This window comes from Plecotus auritus (assembly GCF_963455305.1).
Source record: "Plecotus auritus genome assembly, chromosome: 1".
Lineage (NCBI taxonomy): Eukaryota > Metazoa > Chordata > Mammalia > Chiroptera > Vespertilionidae > Plecotus > Plecotus auritus.
In genome coordinates this window covers 51,763,768-51,782,564 of record NC_137770.1, presented here as the reverse complement: position 1 = coordinate 51,782,564, position 18,797 = coordinate 51,763,768, and the positions used below count along the sequence as shown (strand labels likewise).

General features: G+C 36.2%; 1 protein-coding gene across 7 annotated transcripts in view; it reads right to left on the bottom strand.

Annotated features, from left to right (window-relative positions):
* The window catches only part of HERC1 (HECT and RLD domain containing E3 ubiquitin protein ligase family member 1), a 184,558-nt gene that overhangs the window by 49,305 nt on the left and 116,456 nt on the right, over positions 1-18,797 (bottom strand). For 4 of the 7 annotated variants that reach the window (XM_080659702.1, XM_080659703.1, XM_080659706.1 and 1 more), the window contains exons 37-47: positions 16,627-17,147; positions 14,332-15,107; positions 12,885-13,083; positions 10,162-10,322; positions 6,525-6,641; positions 6,091-6,322; positions 4,979-5,103; positions 3,750-3,970; positions 2,541-2,809; positions 1,750-1,802; positions 797-997 (exon numbers count right to left, since the gene is read on the bottom strand). In XM_080659702.1, the coding sequence (XP_080515828.1) occupies positions 797-997; positions 1,750-1,802; positions 2,541-2,809; positions 3,750-3,970; positions 4,979-5,103; positions 6,091-6,322; positions 6,525-6,641; positions 10,162-10,322; positions 12,885-13,083; positions 14,332-15,107; positions 16,627-17,147 (2,875 nt within the window). The remainder of the gene's footprint in view (positions 1-796; positions 998-1,749; positions 1,803-2,540; positions 2,810-3,749; positions 3,971-4,978; positions 5,104-6,090; positions 6,323-6,524; positions 6,642-10,161; positions 10,323-12,884; positions 13,084-14,331; positions 15,108-16,626; positions 17,148-18,797) is intronic. The other 3 variants (XM_080659705.1, XM_080659707.1, XM_080659704.1) reach the window with 2 other exon arrangements.

Sequence of the window (18,797 nt, the reverse complement as noted above, 5' to 3'; positions counted from 1 at the left end):
ACCTAAGCGACTGTTACAACTGGAATGACCGGTCGACCAGTCACTATGACGCGCACTGATCAAGGGGCAGATGCTCAACGCAGAAGCTGCCCCCCGGTGGTTCATGCGCTCCCACAGCCGGCCAACCTCCCCCAGTCCCTCTCCCCGGCTGGCCGGCCAACTTCCCGTGGCTCTCCCCCGAGCTGGCAGGCCCCAATCGGGACTGGGCGAGACAGCCGCAATTGGCTCTGATCACCGGCCAGGCCTAGGAACCCCACCCATGCACAAATCCGTGCAGCAGGCCTCTAGTCTATTATAAAACAAACATGCTTCTTAAAATATTTTGGTTTTATTTATTTTGCTCATGTATCACATCTGCTGATATTAACAAATACAGAAAAGATATAGTTTTAAAACATGCTTTTTACACATAAAGGGTCATCAAGACTGTCCCAATTCTTTATTTTGTATTCCCTATAGCAAAGTTATCACACCCTCTCACCTAAATAAAAAAAGTTGGCAAAATAGTTTCTAATCAGTTCCAGGATTCTCTTATCACAAAGTTAAAAAAAAAAATCTTACTCATATTTTATCAAATTTTTAACACTTCGCTATTTCATAAAAACCACAAAAATCAAACCTTAATATTATATAATACCTTCAAAATATGTTAAAAACAACTGGCTCAAAATACTTGATGGGGTGAGAAAATGTTGAATCCTTACTCTTCTTTTATTTACCTTTACCTTCTTATTTATCTAAAAAATAAATTAATATAGACTCTATGAAATCCATGCCAATTAGCATGTCAATTTACCTATTTGCATCAGAGTTTCTTCCATACTGTTGGTGGCTGTAACCATTGCTACTGATGCTCCCAATGGATCACTGTCAGGGAATTGAACTGGTTCTGGTACAATACGTCGATCGTTTAAACCAAGTGGTCCAGCAAGTAATTCAAATTCTTCTTCACCTGTTAGCTTTTCATCTTCATCAACATCCATCATGTCCCAGTCTTCTGGAATTTAAATAAACATATGTATGGTATGTGAATATAAACATGACATGACTCTGCTGGCAATGGTTATTGTAAGATATATCTAAGATGCAGATGAACTAAAAGTCCAGTACCCACAAAATGAACTATGGCACCATCTCCTGGTGAGCAGACAAACTGCACTCCTAAGGCATAGGGAGACTAGATGGGTAAGGGAGTCAAAGCAGTCAAATCCATTTATTTATTTTTCTTAATTCTTTATTGTTAAAAGTATTACATAAGTCTCCTTTTTTCCCCATTGACTTCTCCCCAGCCAAGGCAATAGCAAAGGTTACAGCTAGTAATGAAGGTTTCAACTAATAAAAAATATTGTTACAGGGTCAACAAAGAGTTTTTAGCCCTGTCCATAATCAGTAGGAAATGAGTTGTTTCAAGTAAATGAATGTTCTAGATAAACTGATGCTTGCTTTAATTTTTTTTAACTTTCTTCAACTAGGATATTGAAAATGTATATACACTTCTTCTACTTTGAAAACAAAATGCCACACAGAAATTCACATTTTATGGTAAAACTAGTATTTCAACCAGGTCCTTTTCCTTTAACTTTTAAAACTAGGGCCGATGCTATTAAACTATCTTGAGCTTTCTAGGGACAATTTGAGTTAACATGTACATAAATACAAACACATGAAGGTAAATTTTAGTAACCAGATGTTAAACAGAAGGTATACATAAAAATATATGTAAAATAAAGAAGCTCTCAAAACAACTACCTTCATATACACTGTCCTGCTTGCCAATTAGATCTGGAGCTTGTCCCTTGTACCTGCACCAAATATGAAAAAGTGTTTTTACATAAAACAGTTAGTACCCAAAAATGCAAATTAAGTCATTAGAACATTTTAAAAGGTCATTAATAAAGCAACACAAAATAAAAAAGTGTATTTCATGTTATGGGCTAATGTAATAAACACCATTGATATATAGGCAGTACACACTTACTTACAAAATCAATGACTATTTCAATAATTACTGGGGATGTTTCTGGGTCACCTACAACTTTTTAAATCAAAACCTCTTCCAGAATACATTAAAGATTTTTAATAGTCAAAAACCCTACTCACTAGAGATTAATTGCTATTCAAGGATTTAAAGAGATATTTTAATGGAAGCTCATTTAATCTAAACAATCTATTTTTTCATGAAGGAAAAGATCTTAAGATATCAAAAATATGGTGAAAAACATCAATGAAAAAAATTAACCGTAAGCTTCCAAAAGATTAAGGCAAGGATCCTACCCGCAATTTGTCAACAAGTCAAAGGTAACACGAACTCCAGTGAAGGACCTGCTGATAAACCACTGTTCCTGGACTACAGGTCCCCAGCTCTGACAGGAACATGAATTCCTCAACCTCCTCCATCCTTCCTACTCCCAATCCAGCAATCACAGGACTTTAGGAAATGTTAAAAAGTAACTCCTAACATGAAAAAAGCTACTATTCCCATGTCTTTAACGAGAGACTATCATTCAGAGGGACTGGATCTCCATACAATTTCAAGGTACCTTTCAGAACTTGTCGTCTTGGATTTGGTCTTCAGGGCTAAGTACTTTTCCCTGCAACTGCCACAGAGCAGGTAGTATGGATTTCCACTCCCACATTCACCACCGAACCAGCCATCAACATAGGAGCCATTGCTGCGGTAGCCCTGGCGGTTTGCACTGCGCCCACAGCCTGGGTGATTTCTCTTCATGTGCTGATTGAAGCTGACAACACTGCATTCACACAGTTCACACACCACCACTTCTTCCCTGTCTTCAGACTCACAAACATGCTGCACAAATGATTACATATCAAATTATTAGTCAATTTAACACAAAATTAAGAAGAGGTCAACAGATTATTGATATTAACTATTTTATTTACATATGCTGGAATATTTGCAATATGTTCATTAATGCTATATGAACATAAGAAATTTCTTTCAAATCCAAATCCACATCATATAATCTTAAAGTGGCTTTTTTTTTGCTATTCCTCTCTCTAATAAAAGTAACTGACTACCCTACTGAAAAGAGAGTTAATAAAAATGACCATCTGCCCCAGCTCAAATGATTTTAAATCCCTCTAATGAAAATTACGTTTCTTTAATCTAGTTATAACATGCATACCTATTTTCTAAATTTCTAAGAAGTTATTAGGATTCATTTATCTTATTAACCTAACATGGTAGATGCTCTTTCCTGTACGACTTACACCTGTGAACTTTTCAGTTTCACTGCTATAAAAGCATAATGCTAAATAATGTAAACGTCCAAACCCACCATGTTCCCTGATCCTGGATAGAGGTATTTATAAGCTCTAGGTGGCACTGGTTCCTAGAATGAGGCATTAACAGTGATTAAATGAAACCTGAAGGAGAAAAGCATGCATTCAGATAGCAAGGTGAAAACAGCAGCCATGTTATATACCCAGCAGTCAACTGAGATCTGATGCCTATTTTGTAATCTATCTTTGATATTAAAATCAATACAGCTCAATTCATCTAGTCTAGAGAGAGAAGCAATAAAATCTCACAGAAATAGCAAAAAGAGAGACTTTTTCTTATTAGTTTGCAAGTATGAAAGTAACATTAACCATTAGGGCCCCAAACTTCAGGATGAGATGTAAAACTTTTCAGTGTTACAACCCTAGGCAAGGCTGTTATTAGTAAGCTGCATAAACAAGAGGGCAGGAAAATAAGTCAGAGCAGCCCCCGCTGCAGTCACACACACCCAGGTAGGCCAATCCAGTACCTCTGGGATCCACATTCCCAGAATATCATTTTCACTGGTCAGGTCTTGTCCAAACATTGCTTCCATTGCTTCATCATCAAGATCAATTTCCAATTCCTCATCTAAATTAAAGTCATACAATGCCCCTGGGTCTTGCTGCAAAGATATTCCTTCTCTCCGACTTTGATTCCTGTGGGCCTGCACAGAGCGGTATAACCCCGCTCAGAACAAAACAAAAAAGGTATTTTATTTGCATGTATAAAATAATTCTGAATATTGCGCCAATTCTTAACTGCCATGCATGCAGGTGAGAGCCTATCTCAGCTGACTTATTGGATTCCAGACCATAAACATAAAATTTTACCTATCAATTTTGCTTCCTCTTCTGTAAAATGAGGACAACAGCACTCATACCTGGCAGGGCTGTTGATAGGTTTAAATAATCTATCTTTGATAATCCATGTAAAATACTTCATGATGTTTGTTATATAAAAAAACACCCAAGAATGTGGGCTGTTATTGTTCCTTTAGGTTTATTTTTTTAATTCAGTCTCTTCATTATATTGTATATTAACTATACATCCTATATTTTTTAGAACAGTTTCAACTTCTCTCTGTACATGGAAACACTATTTATGTTTTAATATTTCAAGGATCAAACTCTGTTTTGACAAATTACATATCTTAATATTTAATTTGGAAAAGAGGTTCTCTATAACTTACCCTCCAGAACACAATCCTAAAGTATTTATTAATGTAATGAGGAAATCTATTTTTGCTTATCTAGGGTCTTACCTAGTAATGAAGCCCTAAGGTCCACAGAGTTCATCAGAAAAGCCAGTGCCTACTTCTTTGGTACAATGTACTTTTTCAGCTCGTTTTCACTATTAATATTAAATTTCAAATATGCATCTTCACTCTTAAGTTATAAGTTGCTTGACCACAGAGAGCATTTATGAAATTTCTCAGCATCTAAAAGTAATCAGTCCTTCTGCACCCCCAGGGAACTTAAAAATAAATCTATGAATGTATACTGTGGTTTCAATTTTTGGAAACTATGTAAATACACTGAAAATAATACGAAAATAGTCATTGTTAATGTGGAGGAACTGAGTACTTAGTATCATTAGTTTACGTAGTCTGTACTGTTCCTTTTACATTTACTTTAAAATATAAAAGCAAGGTATATAATACTATAACCAAGAGAAGGATGTGAAACATGTAATTACCTGCTCTTGCTAGCAATGTGCGAGCAGCTAAATCAAACTTGTGCCTTCTTGTTACTGCTGAGCGACCCCTAGTTGGTGGTCCACTACCAGAAGCTGCATTCTCTGTATGATCCAGATTATCAGGGCTGTAAGTGTAAGTTTGAAAGCAACATAGATTTTTAAAAACTATCATGAATAGAAAGCATAGGTGCATGCTTGCTTGTGATGGTACTTTTTTCTCCAAATATTACTGAGAATAAAATATAGTATAAAACTTTGAAACATATCTTTTGTCCCTGGTAAAGCTCCTAAGTTTTAAATGTGTCATATTGCCATTAGCAATAATTTTATATGATTTTGAATTATGCCAAAAATGAAATGATGCTTAATGCATGTTCAAATTCAAACTAGGTCAATGGCCTTAACTAAATCCCAGATGATTAAATACTTAAAAATTGAAGTGATTGTGCATCCTTGCATAAGAGAAACAAATATTTCAAATTAAGAAAATATTTACTAATCTTGTCAGAAAAGGTCTGTATATTACATAAGGTGCACAAATGATTACATACATATGACTTCATGGACTAAAATGAAAAGTTAAGATTTAAAGTCATAAGAAGTGTGGAAGGAGGAAGATTTTAGGAAGGACTGTAAAATATTATAGATCATTTTGGGCTAGATATTATCACAGATTTTAAAAAGGGTATATTGTACAGATATTAGAAACTAAGGAATAAAATATAAATCTATATTAAGAGTTAGAAAAGGCTTAAAAGTCCATTTCCATCAAATGCATTAATTAAATCAATTGCTAATGTTAAAATGAACATTGCATTTCGTATCACCTATATGAAATAAAATTATTTTATTTTTCAGTTTCCTCTTTTCAGATCAATTTTATATAAAATTTTTTCTTCTTTCCCTAAAAACATCCATTCAAGATAAAACTGGTTATGTCATTCTTACCCTTCACAGAAACATAAACTTGAAACTAAAATGTCCATCTTTTTCATATATCTCTATCAACTTTACATACATTAGAAGCTCCTATAAAAGGGAAACACAAATGGGGCTCTTGGGGGTACCACTTATAACACACTGAACAGGAATATGGAGAATGGGAATTTCACCTTTCACTAAAGCCTTCCTCCATTTCAGCAGCATCAGCCGATGGTATGTCTCCTGGTGACTGCAAATAACAGGGATCATTTGATTTCCCAGCACTGCCTAGAACTGCTGCTCCGTGCCTTGAGTCTGCTGTGCTGCCTGACTGAGGCTCCTCCTCATCCTCATGCCCAGGGTGCTCTATCATCCACATGGCAAGGACAGTGATGTTCTGGGCATCAGCCTCTCCTCGAGCACCTGAACAGGGGGAAAAGCAAGTCTGATACTGACTTTGGGCAAAATAATTAGTAATTCATGCTAGTGTCTGTTATGATGCCACTGTAACTAAACTTGATGTTAAAAATCTTACCAAGCTTTATGGCCTCTTAAAGAAATATTGCCCTTAATAAGATTAAGTTTCTCATATCTGTATATACTGATATATAAAAACTTATCCTACCTGTGGCTTCCATGGCTTTGGCAATCTGTCGGAGGGAGAACCCCATTTCCAACAAGGGTACTGCAATTGCTGGGGGAGGAGGAGAAGTTGAAAGTCTACTGCTTGGGTCTGACAAGGCTGAGACAAAAGAAAGAGAAGGAAAGACCTAAATATCACTATATAACATGAAAAAAGTGTTCTCAGTGTAACCATAAGTTTCTTAATGTAGTTCAAATTCAACACAAATTTACTCTAGCAAGAATTCATTAAATGTATAACTATGACTAAACTTGTTATAGATTATGGTTTTTCATAAAGATAAACCCTGCTAATACAAAATAAAACTGCTGAAATAATGTAAAACATTTTATTTTGAAATAGTTACCTACTTACAAAAAATTTTATACTTAACAGACATTTGCAAGAGTGCACAAAGAATTATTTTACCCCTGAACTGAGACTTTTTGCAATCTTCACTGAATACACTAATATATAACTCCTACAAATAAGGACATTCTCCTGCATAACCACAACACAACCATCAAAGTCAGACTTAAGAATATTATCATCTAATCTAGATCTCATTCCAGTTTCACCAAAAATCTAGGTAATGTTCATCACAGCAAAGGATCCAATCTAGGATCCCCTTTGTATTTATTTACTTTTCATGTTTCTCTTCAGTGTCCTTCAATCACTTAGGTACTTTGAAGATTACAGGCCAGGTATGTAGTATAATGCCTGTCAATCTAGAATTCTATAACAGTAAAAATATTTTTCAAAATTAAGGTGAAATAAACTCTTTCAGACATACAAGAGACAAAATAATTCATCACCAGCAGATCGCTACAATGAAGTCTTTCAAGCAGAAAGAAATGACACCAGGTGGGAATATGGATCTACATAAAGGAATAAAGAATCTCAGAGCCGGTAAATATGCAAGTAAATATAATCCTATCATATATAATAAAAGGGTAATATGCAAACCGACAGAACGGCTAAACAACCGGTCGCTATGATGCACACTGACCACCAGGGAGCAGATGCTCAACGCAGGAGCTGCCCCCTGGTGGTCAGTGCTCTCCCACAGGGGGAGCACTGCTCAGCCAGAAGCCCAGAAGCTGGGCTCACAGCTGGCGAGCACATCAGCGGTAGCAGGAGACTCTCCTGCCTCCGCACAGCGCTAAAGATGGCTGACTGAGGGCTCCTGGACTGCAAGAAGGCACAGGCCGGGCTGAGGGATCCCCTGAGTGCACGAATCTCATGCACCAAGCCTCTAGAATATATATATGTGTGTGTGTGTGTGTGTGTGTGTATATGTATATATATACACACATATATATATACACATACATATATATATATATATATATATATATATATATATATACATACACACACACACACACACACACACACATATATATGTTTTTTAATCTCCTTAAAAATAAAATAATTGCCTGTTTACAGAAAAAATAATAGCAATGTATTATGGGGCTTTATAACATATGTAGAAGTTAAATGTGTAACAACAAAAGTACAAAGGCTGAGAAAGGGGAAATGAAAGCACACTGTTGTTAGATTCTGTTAGTATACATGACTTGATAAAACATTACTTAAAGGTAGACTGTGACAATTAAAGGTGTATACTATAAACCTAAAAGTAATTTCTAAAAATATAATACAAAGTATAATAAACCAACAAAGGAGATAAAATTTTAAAAAATCATTTAATCCAAAGAAAGTAGACAAAGGGGACAAAGTACAGGTGAGATAAACAGAAAGACAGTAAATTTAAGCCCAACCATACCAATAATCACAATAAATGTCAATGATCTAAATACCCCAATTAAAAGGCAGAAAGCATCAGGTTGGATTTTAAAAGGCAAGACTTAACTATAGGTTGCCTTTGAGAAACGCACTTAACATATAAGACACAAATAAGTTAAAAGTAAAATGATAGGAAAAAAATATACCATCCAAACACTAATGAAAAAAATCGTAAGTGGCTATATTTATATCTGACAAAACAGATTTAAGGGCAAATAATATTACCAGGGATAAAAAGAGTCATTACATAATGAAAAAGAGGTCAATTCATTAGGAAGACATAAGAATACTAAATTTTTATGGACCCAAAGACAAAGCTTTAAAATACATCAAACAAAAACTGATCAATGAAAGGGGAAACAGACAAATCCACAATAACAGAGGTTTTAACACCACTCTCTCAATAATTTATAGAATAAGTAGACCAAAAATCAAAATAACAAAGACTTAGATAATACTAAATACTTACCTGACCTAACCAACTATTTATAGAACATTCCACTCAATAATAGCACAATACACACTTTTCCCAAGTGCACGTGGAATATATTTCAAACAGACCATATTCTGGGCCATAAAACAAGTATCAATAAATTTTAAAAATTTAAATTGTAGAAGGTATGTTTCTTTGATGATAATGAAATTAAATTAAAAATCAACAAAAGATATCTGAAAAAAATTGGTAACAAAATACTGTACTTCTAAATAATGCCAAAGGAGATATCATAGTAAATGAGAAAGTACTTTAAAGTGAATGAAAATGAAAACACAGCATTTCAAAATGTTTGAGTTGTAGCAAAACCAGTGTCTAGAGGGAAATTCATAGCACTAAAAATGCCGATATTGTTAGAAAAAAATAAAAGGATGGTTGCCAGATGGGAGGGAGGCTGGACTGAAGGGATGGGTGAAAAAGGTGAAAGGAGTAAAAAGTACAGATTGGCCCAGCCGATGTGGCCCAGTGGCTGAGCATCAGCTCATTAATCAGGTCACGGTTCTATTCCCAATCAGGGCACATGCCCAGATTGCAGGTTTGGATCCCCAGTAGGGGGTATGCAGGAGACAGCTGACCGATGTTTCTCTCTCACTGATGTTTGTCTCCCTCTCCCTTCCTCTCTCTAAAATCAGTAAAAATATACATATTTTTAAAAAGTACATATTGGTAGTTACAAAATAGTCACCAGGATGTAAAGCACAGCATAGGGAATATCTATATATATAATAGATAAATATGCTAATTAACCAGGATGCAGTAACGGGTCGACAGGACAGGAGGAGGTTGCACCCACAGCGTTGGGGACGGGGCGCGCGCCTGCGCTGGGAGAGCCTGATCAGCAGCAGCCGCAGCTGCTTCAAGGGTCGGAGAGTGAGGCAGGGCCAGACCGGTGACTCGAGGGTGGGCAGTGTCGTGCGATTTTGAATCGCGTGCTGGGTTCCTAGTAGTTTATAATTTTGTAATTATTATGTATGGTGCCAGGTGGGTACTAGATAAATCAAGGGGATCAATTCATAAGTTAAATAAATGTCTAACCACTATGCTATATGCCTGAAATTAATATAACATGGAATTTCAACTGTAATTGAAAAAAATTTTTTCAAAAAAGGACTAATATAACTGATGTACAGTATGTTATTTCTCTCCCAAATAGCCATAATTCAATCTACAGACTCAAAATACAGAAGACAGCTCATTTTGATAGGGCAGACTATCCCCCTTAATTAAAATCATTGCTTTTACCTTCATGAAGACAAAGCACAATGCCTACATGATAAAGTTTCACATATTTGGAATGTCAAGATGTCTGGGTGTCACAGAGCATAATAATACACACACCTGTGCGGTTAGCTGGCCTTGTTGACTGGGAATCAGGAGAAGTTAAGCTTTGCCTTCTTCCTACTTCATCAGAAGGAGAGGTTGGTAACGATGATATTGGAGGAGTCTGTGCACGACGTGTGGGAAGTACAGTGGTAGTTGGGTAACTAGAGAACATTTGCCTTTAAAGAAAACAACAATAGTTAGCATAAAAATCCAATTACAAAATACAAGGGTGGGCAAAAGTAGATTTACGGTTGTTCATATGGAAAATAATATAATAATAAATAATAATACAAGAATAAACTCTTTCACATACTCACAACTGTAAACCTACTTTTGTCCCACCATGTATATACATCACAGTCTTATAAAAGAATATGTGACCTGGAAAACTACACAAGTTATCTATAATTAATTGGGGTGAGGAAGACTCCACAGTTTTAAAAATCATTATCTCATAAGATAACCTATACAAGTAATACAAAGTAATCTATATAAGTAATAATACCTTTTTCATTTGTTCAGCAAAATGCCAATTAACATAGCATGTGGGGGAATATAGTGATTAACAAAACATTTTTTTAAACCCCTGTGTTCAGGGAACTTTCCTCTACTATAATACCAAAATGACAGGGATATTTTGACAGGCATAGAGCAGTTACAGAATAAAAAAACTTGTAAAGATAGATAACTTACAATTACTTCAAACATAAATTCACTAGCTAGCCATGAAATTATTCACATGGATTCAAAGTAATAATCTATAGTTAAGTTATAGAAAGAAAAGATAACTGCCCAGTCACCCAGCACAACTGAAATATAGCATAAGAATTAGATACCAGCTGTGTAAAGCGGCCAAGATAAAGAGAGGCAGACCCCTCAGGCTGAGAAGGCAGACACTGGGTAAAGAAGAAAGTCCAGGAAGCTCCTCACTGACTGCTCTTTTGATTTGTTCAATAGAACTAATAACTTTTTAAGCATCAAGAAAGCATTGTGGATGCAATCAAGTAATTGTGGTAAGATCATATTCATGTAAGAGGCAGTTGTTCCCTGATTTTTCTCACTTTAAATGATATTCGGAAGGCAGACACAATTGCAGCTCTAATATAGTCCCAGTCAATAAGAGGAAAACAAAGACTAAGAAGAAAGGAGGAGTCACAAGACCTGGTGAATGCCTCTGGGAGCAAGGGAGCATTATTATACCACTGAATCCCATGCCTACACTACAGAACTTGAAAGGCAAAAGGAGTCACAGTGCTACTGATCCTCTATGGATGCCTTAAATTCTATTAATTGCTGGAGGGATTAAAAACCATATTAGAATATTCTACCATTTCTCTCTTCTTGCTTTCTTAAACAGAAGCACCTCCTGGATCTGTGTTACTTAAGTGAGAGAGCTAAGAGGCAGGAGATGTGTGGGGACTGGGCAATGGTAGCTACTAGGATTAGTGCTCTTTCTGCCCCAAACCAGAGAAATAATGTGTGGCCACTGCGTCAGAACTATTGAAGAAACAATTCAAATGCAAATTATGTGCCCCCACCAGACCTAGTGAGAGACTTGGGGAATACATCCCCAGAGCTTTAAAAAGCCTCCCAGGTAGCTCTTGTGATCACCAAATATTGAGAATCATTACAATAATAGCCACTCTACCTAAGAAGTCAATCTACACACTGGGGAATAATAGTAACCCGTCAATTAAGAGAAGGGGAGAAAGAAATAAGAAAAAAGATACTATTAATTTTCCTTTCCTTTATTTCACTTAAGCCCTAGGTAAGAAAGCTCACAAAATAGCCCCTCCCTAGAAATCTTCTCTCAAGGTTTTTGGTTTGTGTATACATCTGGCAAACTGAAGCAAACAGAAACTTGAACATTATTTGAAATTTACAAATCTATTAAAATAGGGTTGGTTGACGAAGCATCATAAGACACGCTCTTTCACTTGAAAAGTAGACTTGCTTGATCTATACTAATAAAAGCCTTGGGGACGATTAGGCTGGCAAAGGAACAGTTAGGCCTCAATCAGGCCGGCAGGGCAGCAGTTAGGGGGCAATCAGGCTGGCAGGCAGAAGCGGTTAGGTGCAATCAGGCAGGCAGGCAGGTGAGCGGTTAGGAGCCAGCGGTCCTGGATTGGGAGAGGGGTGTCCACAGGGATAGGGCCTAAACCAGACATCCACTGAGGGGTCCCAGGTTGGAAAGAGTGCAGACGGGGCTGAGGGACATCCCCCTCAGTCTCCCCCCCTCCACCCCGTGCACAAATTTCATGCACTGGGTCACTAGTCTTATAATAAGGAATAAATAAAGAAATTATTCTAAAGGGAAAATAACCTGAGAAAAGAAAATTATTTCATGAAGGAAAGCTCTTTCTTAAAGCTGTAACAATCAAAATACAAGTATTTACTTTTTGAGGAAAAACATATTCAAATGCCTAGCCAAAAAAAAAAAAAAAAAAAGAACCATTATAAGGAGATAGAATAGTGCTGGAGTACCTGATTGGCAGTGGCACCATTGATTAGATCTGGGACCACAACTAGCTATGAGACTTGGGCAAGTTGTTAAACTTGTTCTAAAGGACATTTCCAATGTCAGTAAATTGGGTTTGACCGTATGATCTCTTAGATTCCTTTTAACTCTAGAATGCCTTGATTTAGTTGGGCACATTCTTCATAAGAGAATACTAGGAACTGTGTGTTCATAATCAGAGGCATCAAATATGGCACAATTTAAAGGTTAAATTCCCTACCTGAGGAGACTTAGTGGCATCACTCCTGGGGACTCAGATGCAGGCACTGTTTCTGTGTCAGTGACTGGAGTGGTGGCAGTTGTGGTGTCCTCCAGCGAGCTGCTCATAAAGGAAGTCGTGCTCGAGGCTGATGGGCTAGTGGTAACTGGAGTCTGGGCCTGCTGGGCTGGGTCACTTTCTTCAGTTTGTTGATCAATCTCTATAAGCCAAGGTTAAGAAAATAGTATGGATTTTTTTTTTTTTCAAATGTGACATGGGAATGGAAAGCTTTTAATCTTTAGCTTGGAAAGTTTCTAAACATATTTCATAAGTATCAATTCTATAAAAGATTTACAGAAAAAATGTTTTTACATCTACACTGAATTCACTATTGTCCTAATAATTGTAGAATCTACAGACAAAAAAAAAAAAAGGAACAAGCCCTTGTAATTATTCATTTCTTTTTGCTAGGAAAGGTTCTCTTAAAAACAAAAATAGTCTCACTGTGTATGTGAGATGTGACCAGAGATTCTCTAAAGATATTTTATCATTAAAACTGTATTTCCTTAGCACTTTTATTTTGATGCCTATCTTCAGTCTTTAAGCAAGCAAAGATGAAGACATGTAAATACAATATGAAAACCTAGACAGAAACTCCATGCTCTGAAAAGGACAAAACAAACCACTCCTAAAAGCTGGGGGGGGGGGGGGGGGGAATTAGTTGCTACAAAGATAGTTAATTCTATTAAGGTTTGCTAAATAGCCACATACTTTCATAAACATCATGATCTTAACACTCCTATTATATGCACCATGCACCTCTCTCTGCCTAGTCACTGTCTAAGCTAAGACAGGAAGGAGGGGAATAAAGAAAAAGGAAAGAAAGGAGGAAGAGAAAGAGGAAGGGAAGAAAGAATAAAAGCAATTGAAGTTTCATTACAACAAGGGACTTTGTTTTGTTCATTGCTGACTCCTCAGAACATAGAAGAAGACCTGGCACATAGTAGGCATTCAGTAAATATTTACTGAATGAATCTCATTTTAATCTTAGAATTCAAAGTATCTCCAAAGGTGAGGATAAAAGATAAAACAAGATTTTTTTGCATACAGTACAGAATCTATAAAAGTAATCCTTTAAAATGCCTCTGAGAAGTCATCAGAATAATATATATTTTGAATCATATCAATAAATACTTGAGTACATTTTGTGGCATGAATTAAATTTCAGTTTTACAAAATGTAGTAATAATTATTAAATTTGAATGCTTTATAGATCTAAAACAGAAAATTATAGGTATATTACTAATATAAAAGAAACAGAAAAGAACTGCTCACCTTGCAAAGGAAAAATGACATGAAAATTGCTTTTGCCAAAAAAAATTTTTAAAAAATCACTTACAGAGTACATCAGTTCTGACAATTATAATTTCAACAGCACAAAAGCATTTTAAAAAATCAGATAACATACCTTGCTTAATTTTGCCCCCAAACTGGTCTTCCAAAAGCCCACTGACCACTAATTTATAGATCATGGCTTGAGCTCGTTCCAGATCAGCTAATCCCAATGCTCTCTTTATGGGGGACCGCATGACTGCTCGCTTCACCATGTGTCGCATCAAGAACTGCAGGGCTGCACGCATCTCCACGTCTTCGTGAACAACTGGAGAGCTCGCACAGTCTGAGTTGTGGCCATTTTCAGCCAGAACTTTTGGTATCAGCAACAGCTCAGCATATTTACTACAGCCAAGAAGAGCACTAAGTGATTTCATAGCACCGAGGTAGAGATAAGACAACTGGACTGCTCTGATTTCTGTCTGGGGTATGTCATGGTTTTTGGACATGTGTTCATGATTTTTTCTCTTTCCTTCTGTTACTTGGTGTTGATATTCCACACCTGGCAGGGTTGGATCTAAAGAAAATGAAGCTATTTCACCTTCTGATTTGGAGCTTGTGGTACCCTGACTTTTGACATCGTCAGATGTTAGGCCTGTTCGCATATCTAAAGCAGATTCACTTTCAGTTTTCTGCTCAATGTCCCCTTTCTCTTCAGACTCATGCCGGTGTTTTTTTTCATGTCGTTTGGTGCTCTGTTTGCCCATGTCTTCGTGAATGCCAGTCAGATACGTGAGGTCCAGCAGCACAGAAGCCGTCAGGCCTCGGAATCGCGCCACGTCAAAAGGCAGTGGTTCACAGGGTTCCAGATTATACAATGGAGTATCACTAGGCGACCAAAAAGTTGGGAAGCTTTAATAAAGATCAGAATGACACAGGAAGAAGCAAGTGAGGGATAGACAGGAGGAAGGTACAGAATATAATGTAGACAAAATAAGATGCATCATGTACACACTACAGAGAATAATCTACACAAGCTAGAGAAGACATTACAGAGAAAAATTAGTCTATTATGAGAAAATGGGGAGACGTGATGTTAAATGCAAAAGCAATGAGATGTGCATGTGCTTTCAAAGAATATTTACTATAATATAATGTAAGCCAGAAATTAGCAAAATTTCTGTGAGCCAAAAACAAGTATGGGGTGAGCAAAAGGAGGTTTACAATGTGGGTACATGAAATACAGAGTTTATTCTTGCATTAGTATTTATTCTTGTATTATACATTTTTCCATAGAAATCATTGTAAACCTACATTTGCCCACCCCATATTTTAGACCTTGTAGGCCAATCTCTGTTGCAATCTTTCAACCCCAGCACAATAGTGTGATAGTGGCCAATGATACACCTAAACGAAAGGGTGTGGCTATGTAATGTTATTTATAAAAACAGGAGGTAGGCTAAATGTTTTCTGACAATTCTGATGTAAGCTATTTGGAAAGTCTGTACAATAAATATAACTTATGTGGGTAATGGCCATTTATAACCTATTCCAGAGAAGGCATTGTTTCATTAAAAAAATTGCTTTGTAATCTTCAATTAATGCTTCTAATTTATAGTTTAAGCAAAAATATAATCACATATTTCCTGATATTTCGCAAGAATTTCCGGAAGTTTAAAAATATTATAAGTATACAAAATGTTAATAGAAAGCTTTACCAAGTATAAAAAGTTTGGAGGTAAACATTTGTTTTATTAACCTAAGTCTTGGTTTCAACTTAACCAAGGAACCAAGAGGTCACTGATCTGATTCCCAGTCAGGGCATGTGCCCAGGCTGAGGGCTTGATCCCCAGTAGGGGGTGTGCAGGAGGCAGCTGATTCATGAAATTTCTCTCTCATCAATGTTTCTATCTCTCTATCCTTCTCCCTTCCTCTGTCTCTAAAAATCAACAAAAAGATCTTTTTTAAAAAAATACTTAAGATCACAGATAATCCAAAACCAAATTAATTTTAGTCACAAAAATGTTCTGTCATACATTCAAAGACCTCCTACAAAAAATGTAATTGATGGATCTGCTGGCTGGCTTTTTTTCAATCCCAGTGAGTAATGGAAATGTTCAAAAAGCAAGAAACTAAATGAAAAATAGAAGAAAATATCCCAGTTAAACATAAACTAGTGAGCTTACGATCTCTTCAAAAAAAACAAAACAAAAACTATAAACTTTATAAACCACTAGTATTCCAAGGAACACAAATTTGGGAAATATTCCTTTAGAAATCACAGTACTCATACGCAACTATATGAACAAAAGTATTTTAAAAAGTTAACTGGCAGCTCAACTAACACACATAATTACTCACTACCCATAGGCCAGGGCCAATGTCACCATTACATACTCATTTGTAACAAGTATAACTCAATAGATCATACCTGATAGTAATTTCTGCTTCATCCCATTGGACCTTGGCAGACGTGCTGCCCTCTTTGACCACTCCCAGCAGTGTGGCATGGCGCCCAGTTTGCCTGTGAACACACCGACCTCCAACTCTAAGACCAGCATCAACTCCTCCTATCACTGCCAGCACAGGCCACACCTCTATGCAAAGGGTCCTCAGCTGCAGCTCTGAGAGGTCAGCAAGGCCATGTCTACTATGTTTACTTTTCTCTTCCTCTTTGCTCTCCTTCTCCTCTCTCATTTCATTTTCCTCTCGGCTTTGAACTGAGCGGCTTTTCTTTAGCTTCTGACCTGACTCTTTAATACATATCTTAATTTTGTGCAGCCTTTCCATCATTTTTTTGTTAATGCAGTAAGTCCAGCGGTCTGTTCGGTGAAGGATTCGGATAAGCTGAATAGTGGCCTCTGCCAGCACCGCTGCTACTGGACTACAAATGGGGTCTCCTGGAAGTAAGTCTCGTGGTGTGCCACGCATCTGCATATCACAAATTTTTACCTGTAAAAGGAAGTGGAAAATGCATAATATTAATAGTTCTCCCAAATTATTAGTCACTATAAATTCTGACATGTGCAATCCCATGTGAAACTAGTGTTTGGCCTCCTAATACCTGGTATTATATCACTGGCCCCAGTAAGGAGAGAGCAAATATTACAGATCTACTTAAATTAGTAGCACTATGATTCTCTCAAATAAGCTGCCCAGTCATTTAAAATTCCTGAAGCCTGTGAGTATCAGAGCTGTTGTGGCCACACAAAAGATGGATACAGACTAAGGTATATATGACTATTCAATTTAGTAAAAAAAAATAAAAATAAAAAACCTTGAGGATCTATTTTCTTTCATCCTCAAGACTCCACAATGATACTGAGTCCTGGGACCATCTTATATTGTTCAAGGGGCAGAAAGAAAATAATAAATCTAGATAATTGGGTTAGTCCTAATCTGAACACACATTTCAAGTAAGACATATAGAGGTTAAAAGAAGAGCAAGACTTAGTTCAAACCATAACTCTGCACAGTCTTAGAAAATTTAATCTCACTAAACCTCAGCTTTTTCATCTAGTAGGTTACTTTAATAGTAATAATAGATTATTTTAAAGATTAAATGAGACTATGCACATAAATGCTTATTACTACAATGCCAGACACACAGTAAATGTTCAAAAATGTCAATGGTTAGCCTGAAATTATAACTTTTGAAAATTTAAAAAATACATTTAAAAGCACAGACTAAAATGTAACTTTCATGATTAAGATTTACCAAGTCCAGGACTTCCATTACAGAAATATTATATATGAGACAGCGTGAAAACTTGCTACTAAAGAATAACTATAAATTCTGAATATCAGACCTACGCTGCACAACATCCTCAAGTGAAAGGATGGGGTGGAAAACAAATGCACCCACCAGTATAGGAGACCACAGAGAAGTCTGTCTGGCTTAGGTTTTAGATGAGGAGAAAAATAGTTTATAACGAGAGGGTATCTTTTTAATACAGTCCTCCCAAAGGTTTAGGGACTGAATTTATACCAACTACATGATCTGAGAACCCCCCTCAACTAAATAAATGAAAGGCAGCTTCTCCACCACAGTTGGAACATCCATTATTCTGCTAATAATACCTGATTACATAAGATTATTTCTATATTTCTCTCTCATATTCATAATTGCCAATGAACCAGATTATCCCTAAACTATTTCCTTCTTCTTCTTTTTTTTTTTTAATTCTTTATGGTACATTTTATTTTATTTTTCAGGTTTTTTTTATTTCAAGAAAAAACTATTTTAAATATAATAATGTTACATGTAATAAACCTTAATATTTCAAGAAAAATGATCTTACATATAATAATATTACATGCAATAAACATTAATATTTCAAGAATAAAAGGATTTTAAGTATATTACCAAAACTGTACTAACATAGTATGATATCACAAAAGTTGTAGAAAATATTAAAAATCTGCAAATAACAGGATTACTTCTATTATATTCTAGTATATTTTTCCCCTTTGGCTCTATTTTTATCAGTTTATGTTGTTCATTATACATATGTTGTTCACTCACAAATGAGTGAGATCATATGATATTTATCTTTCTCTGACTGGCTTATTTCACTTAGCATGATGCTCTCCAGGTCCATC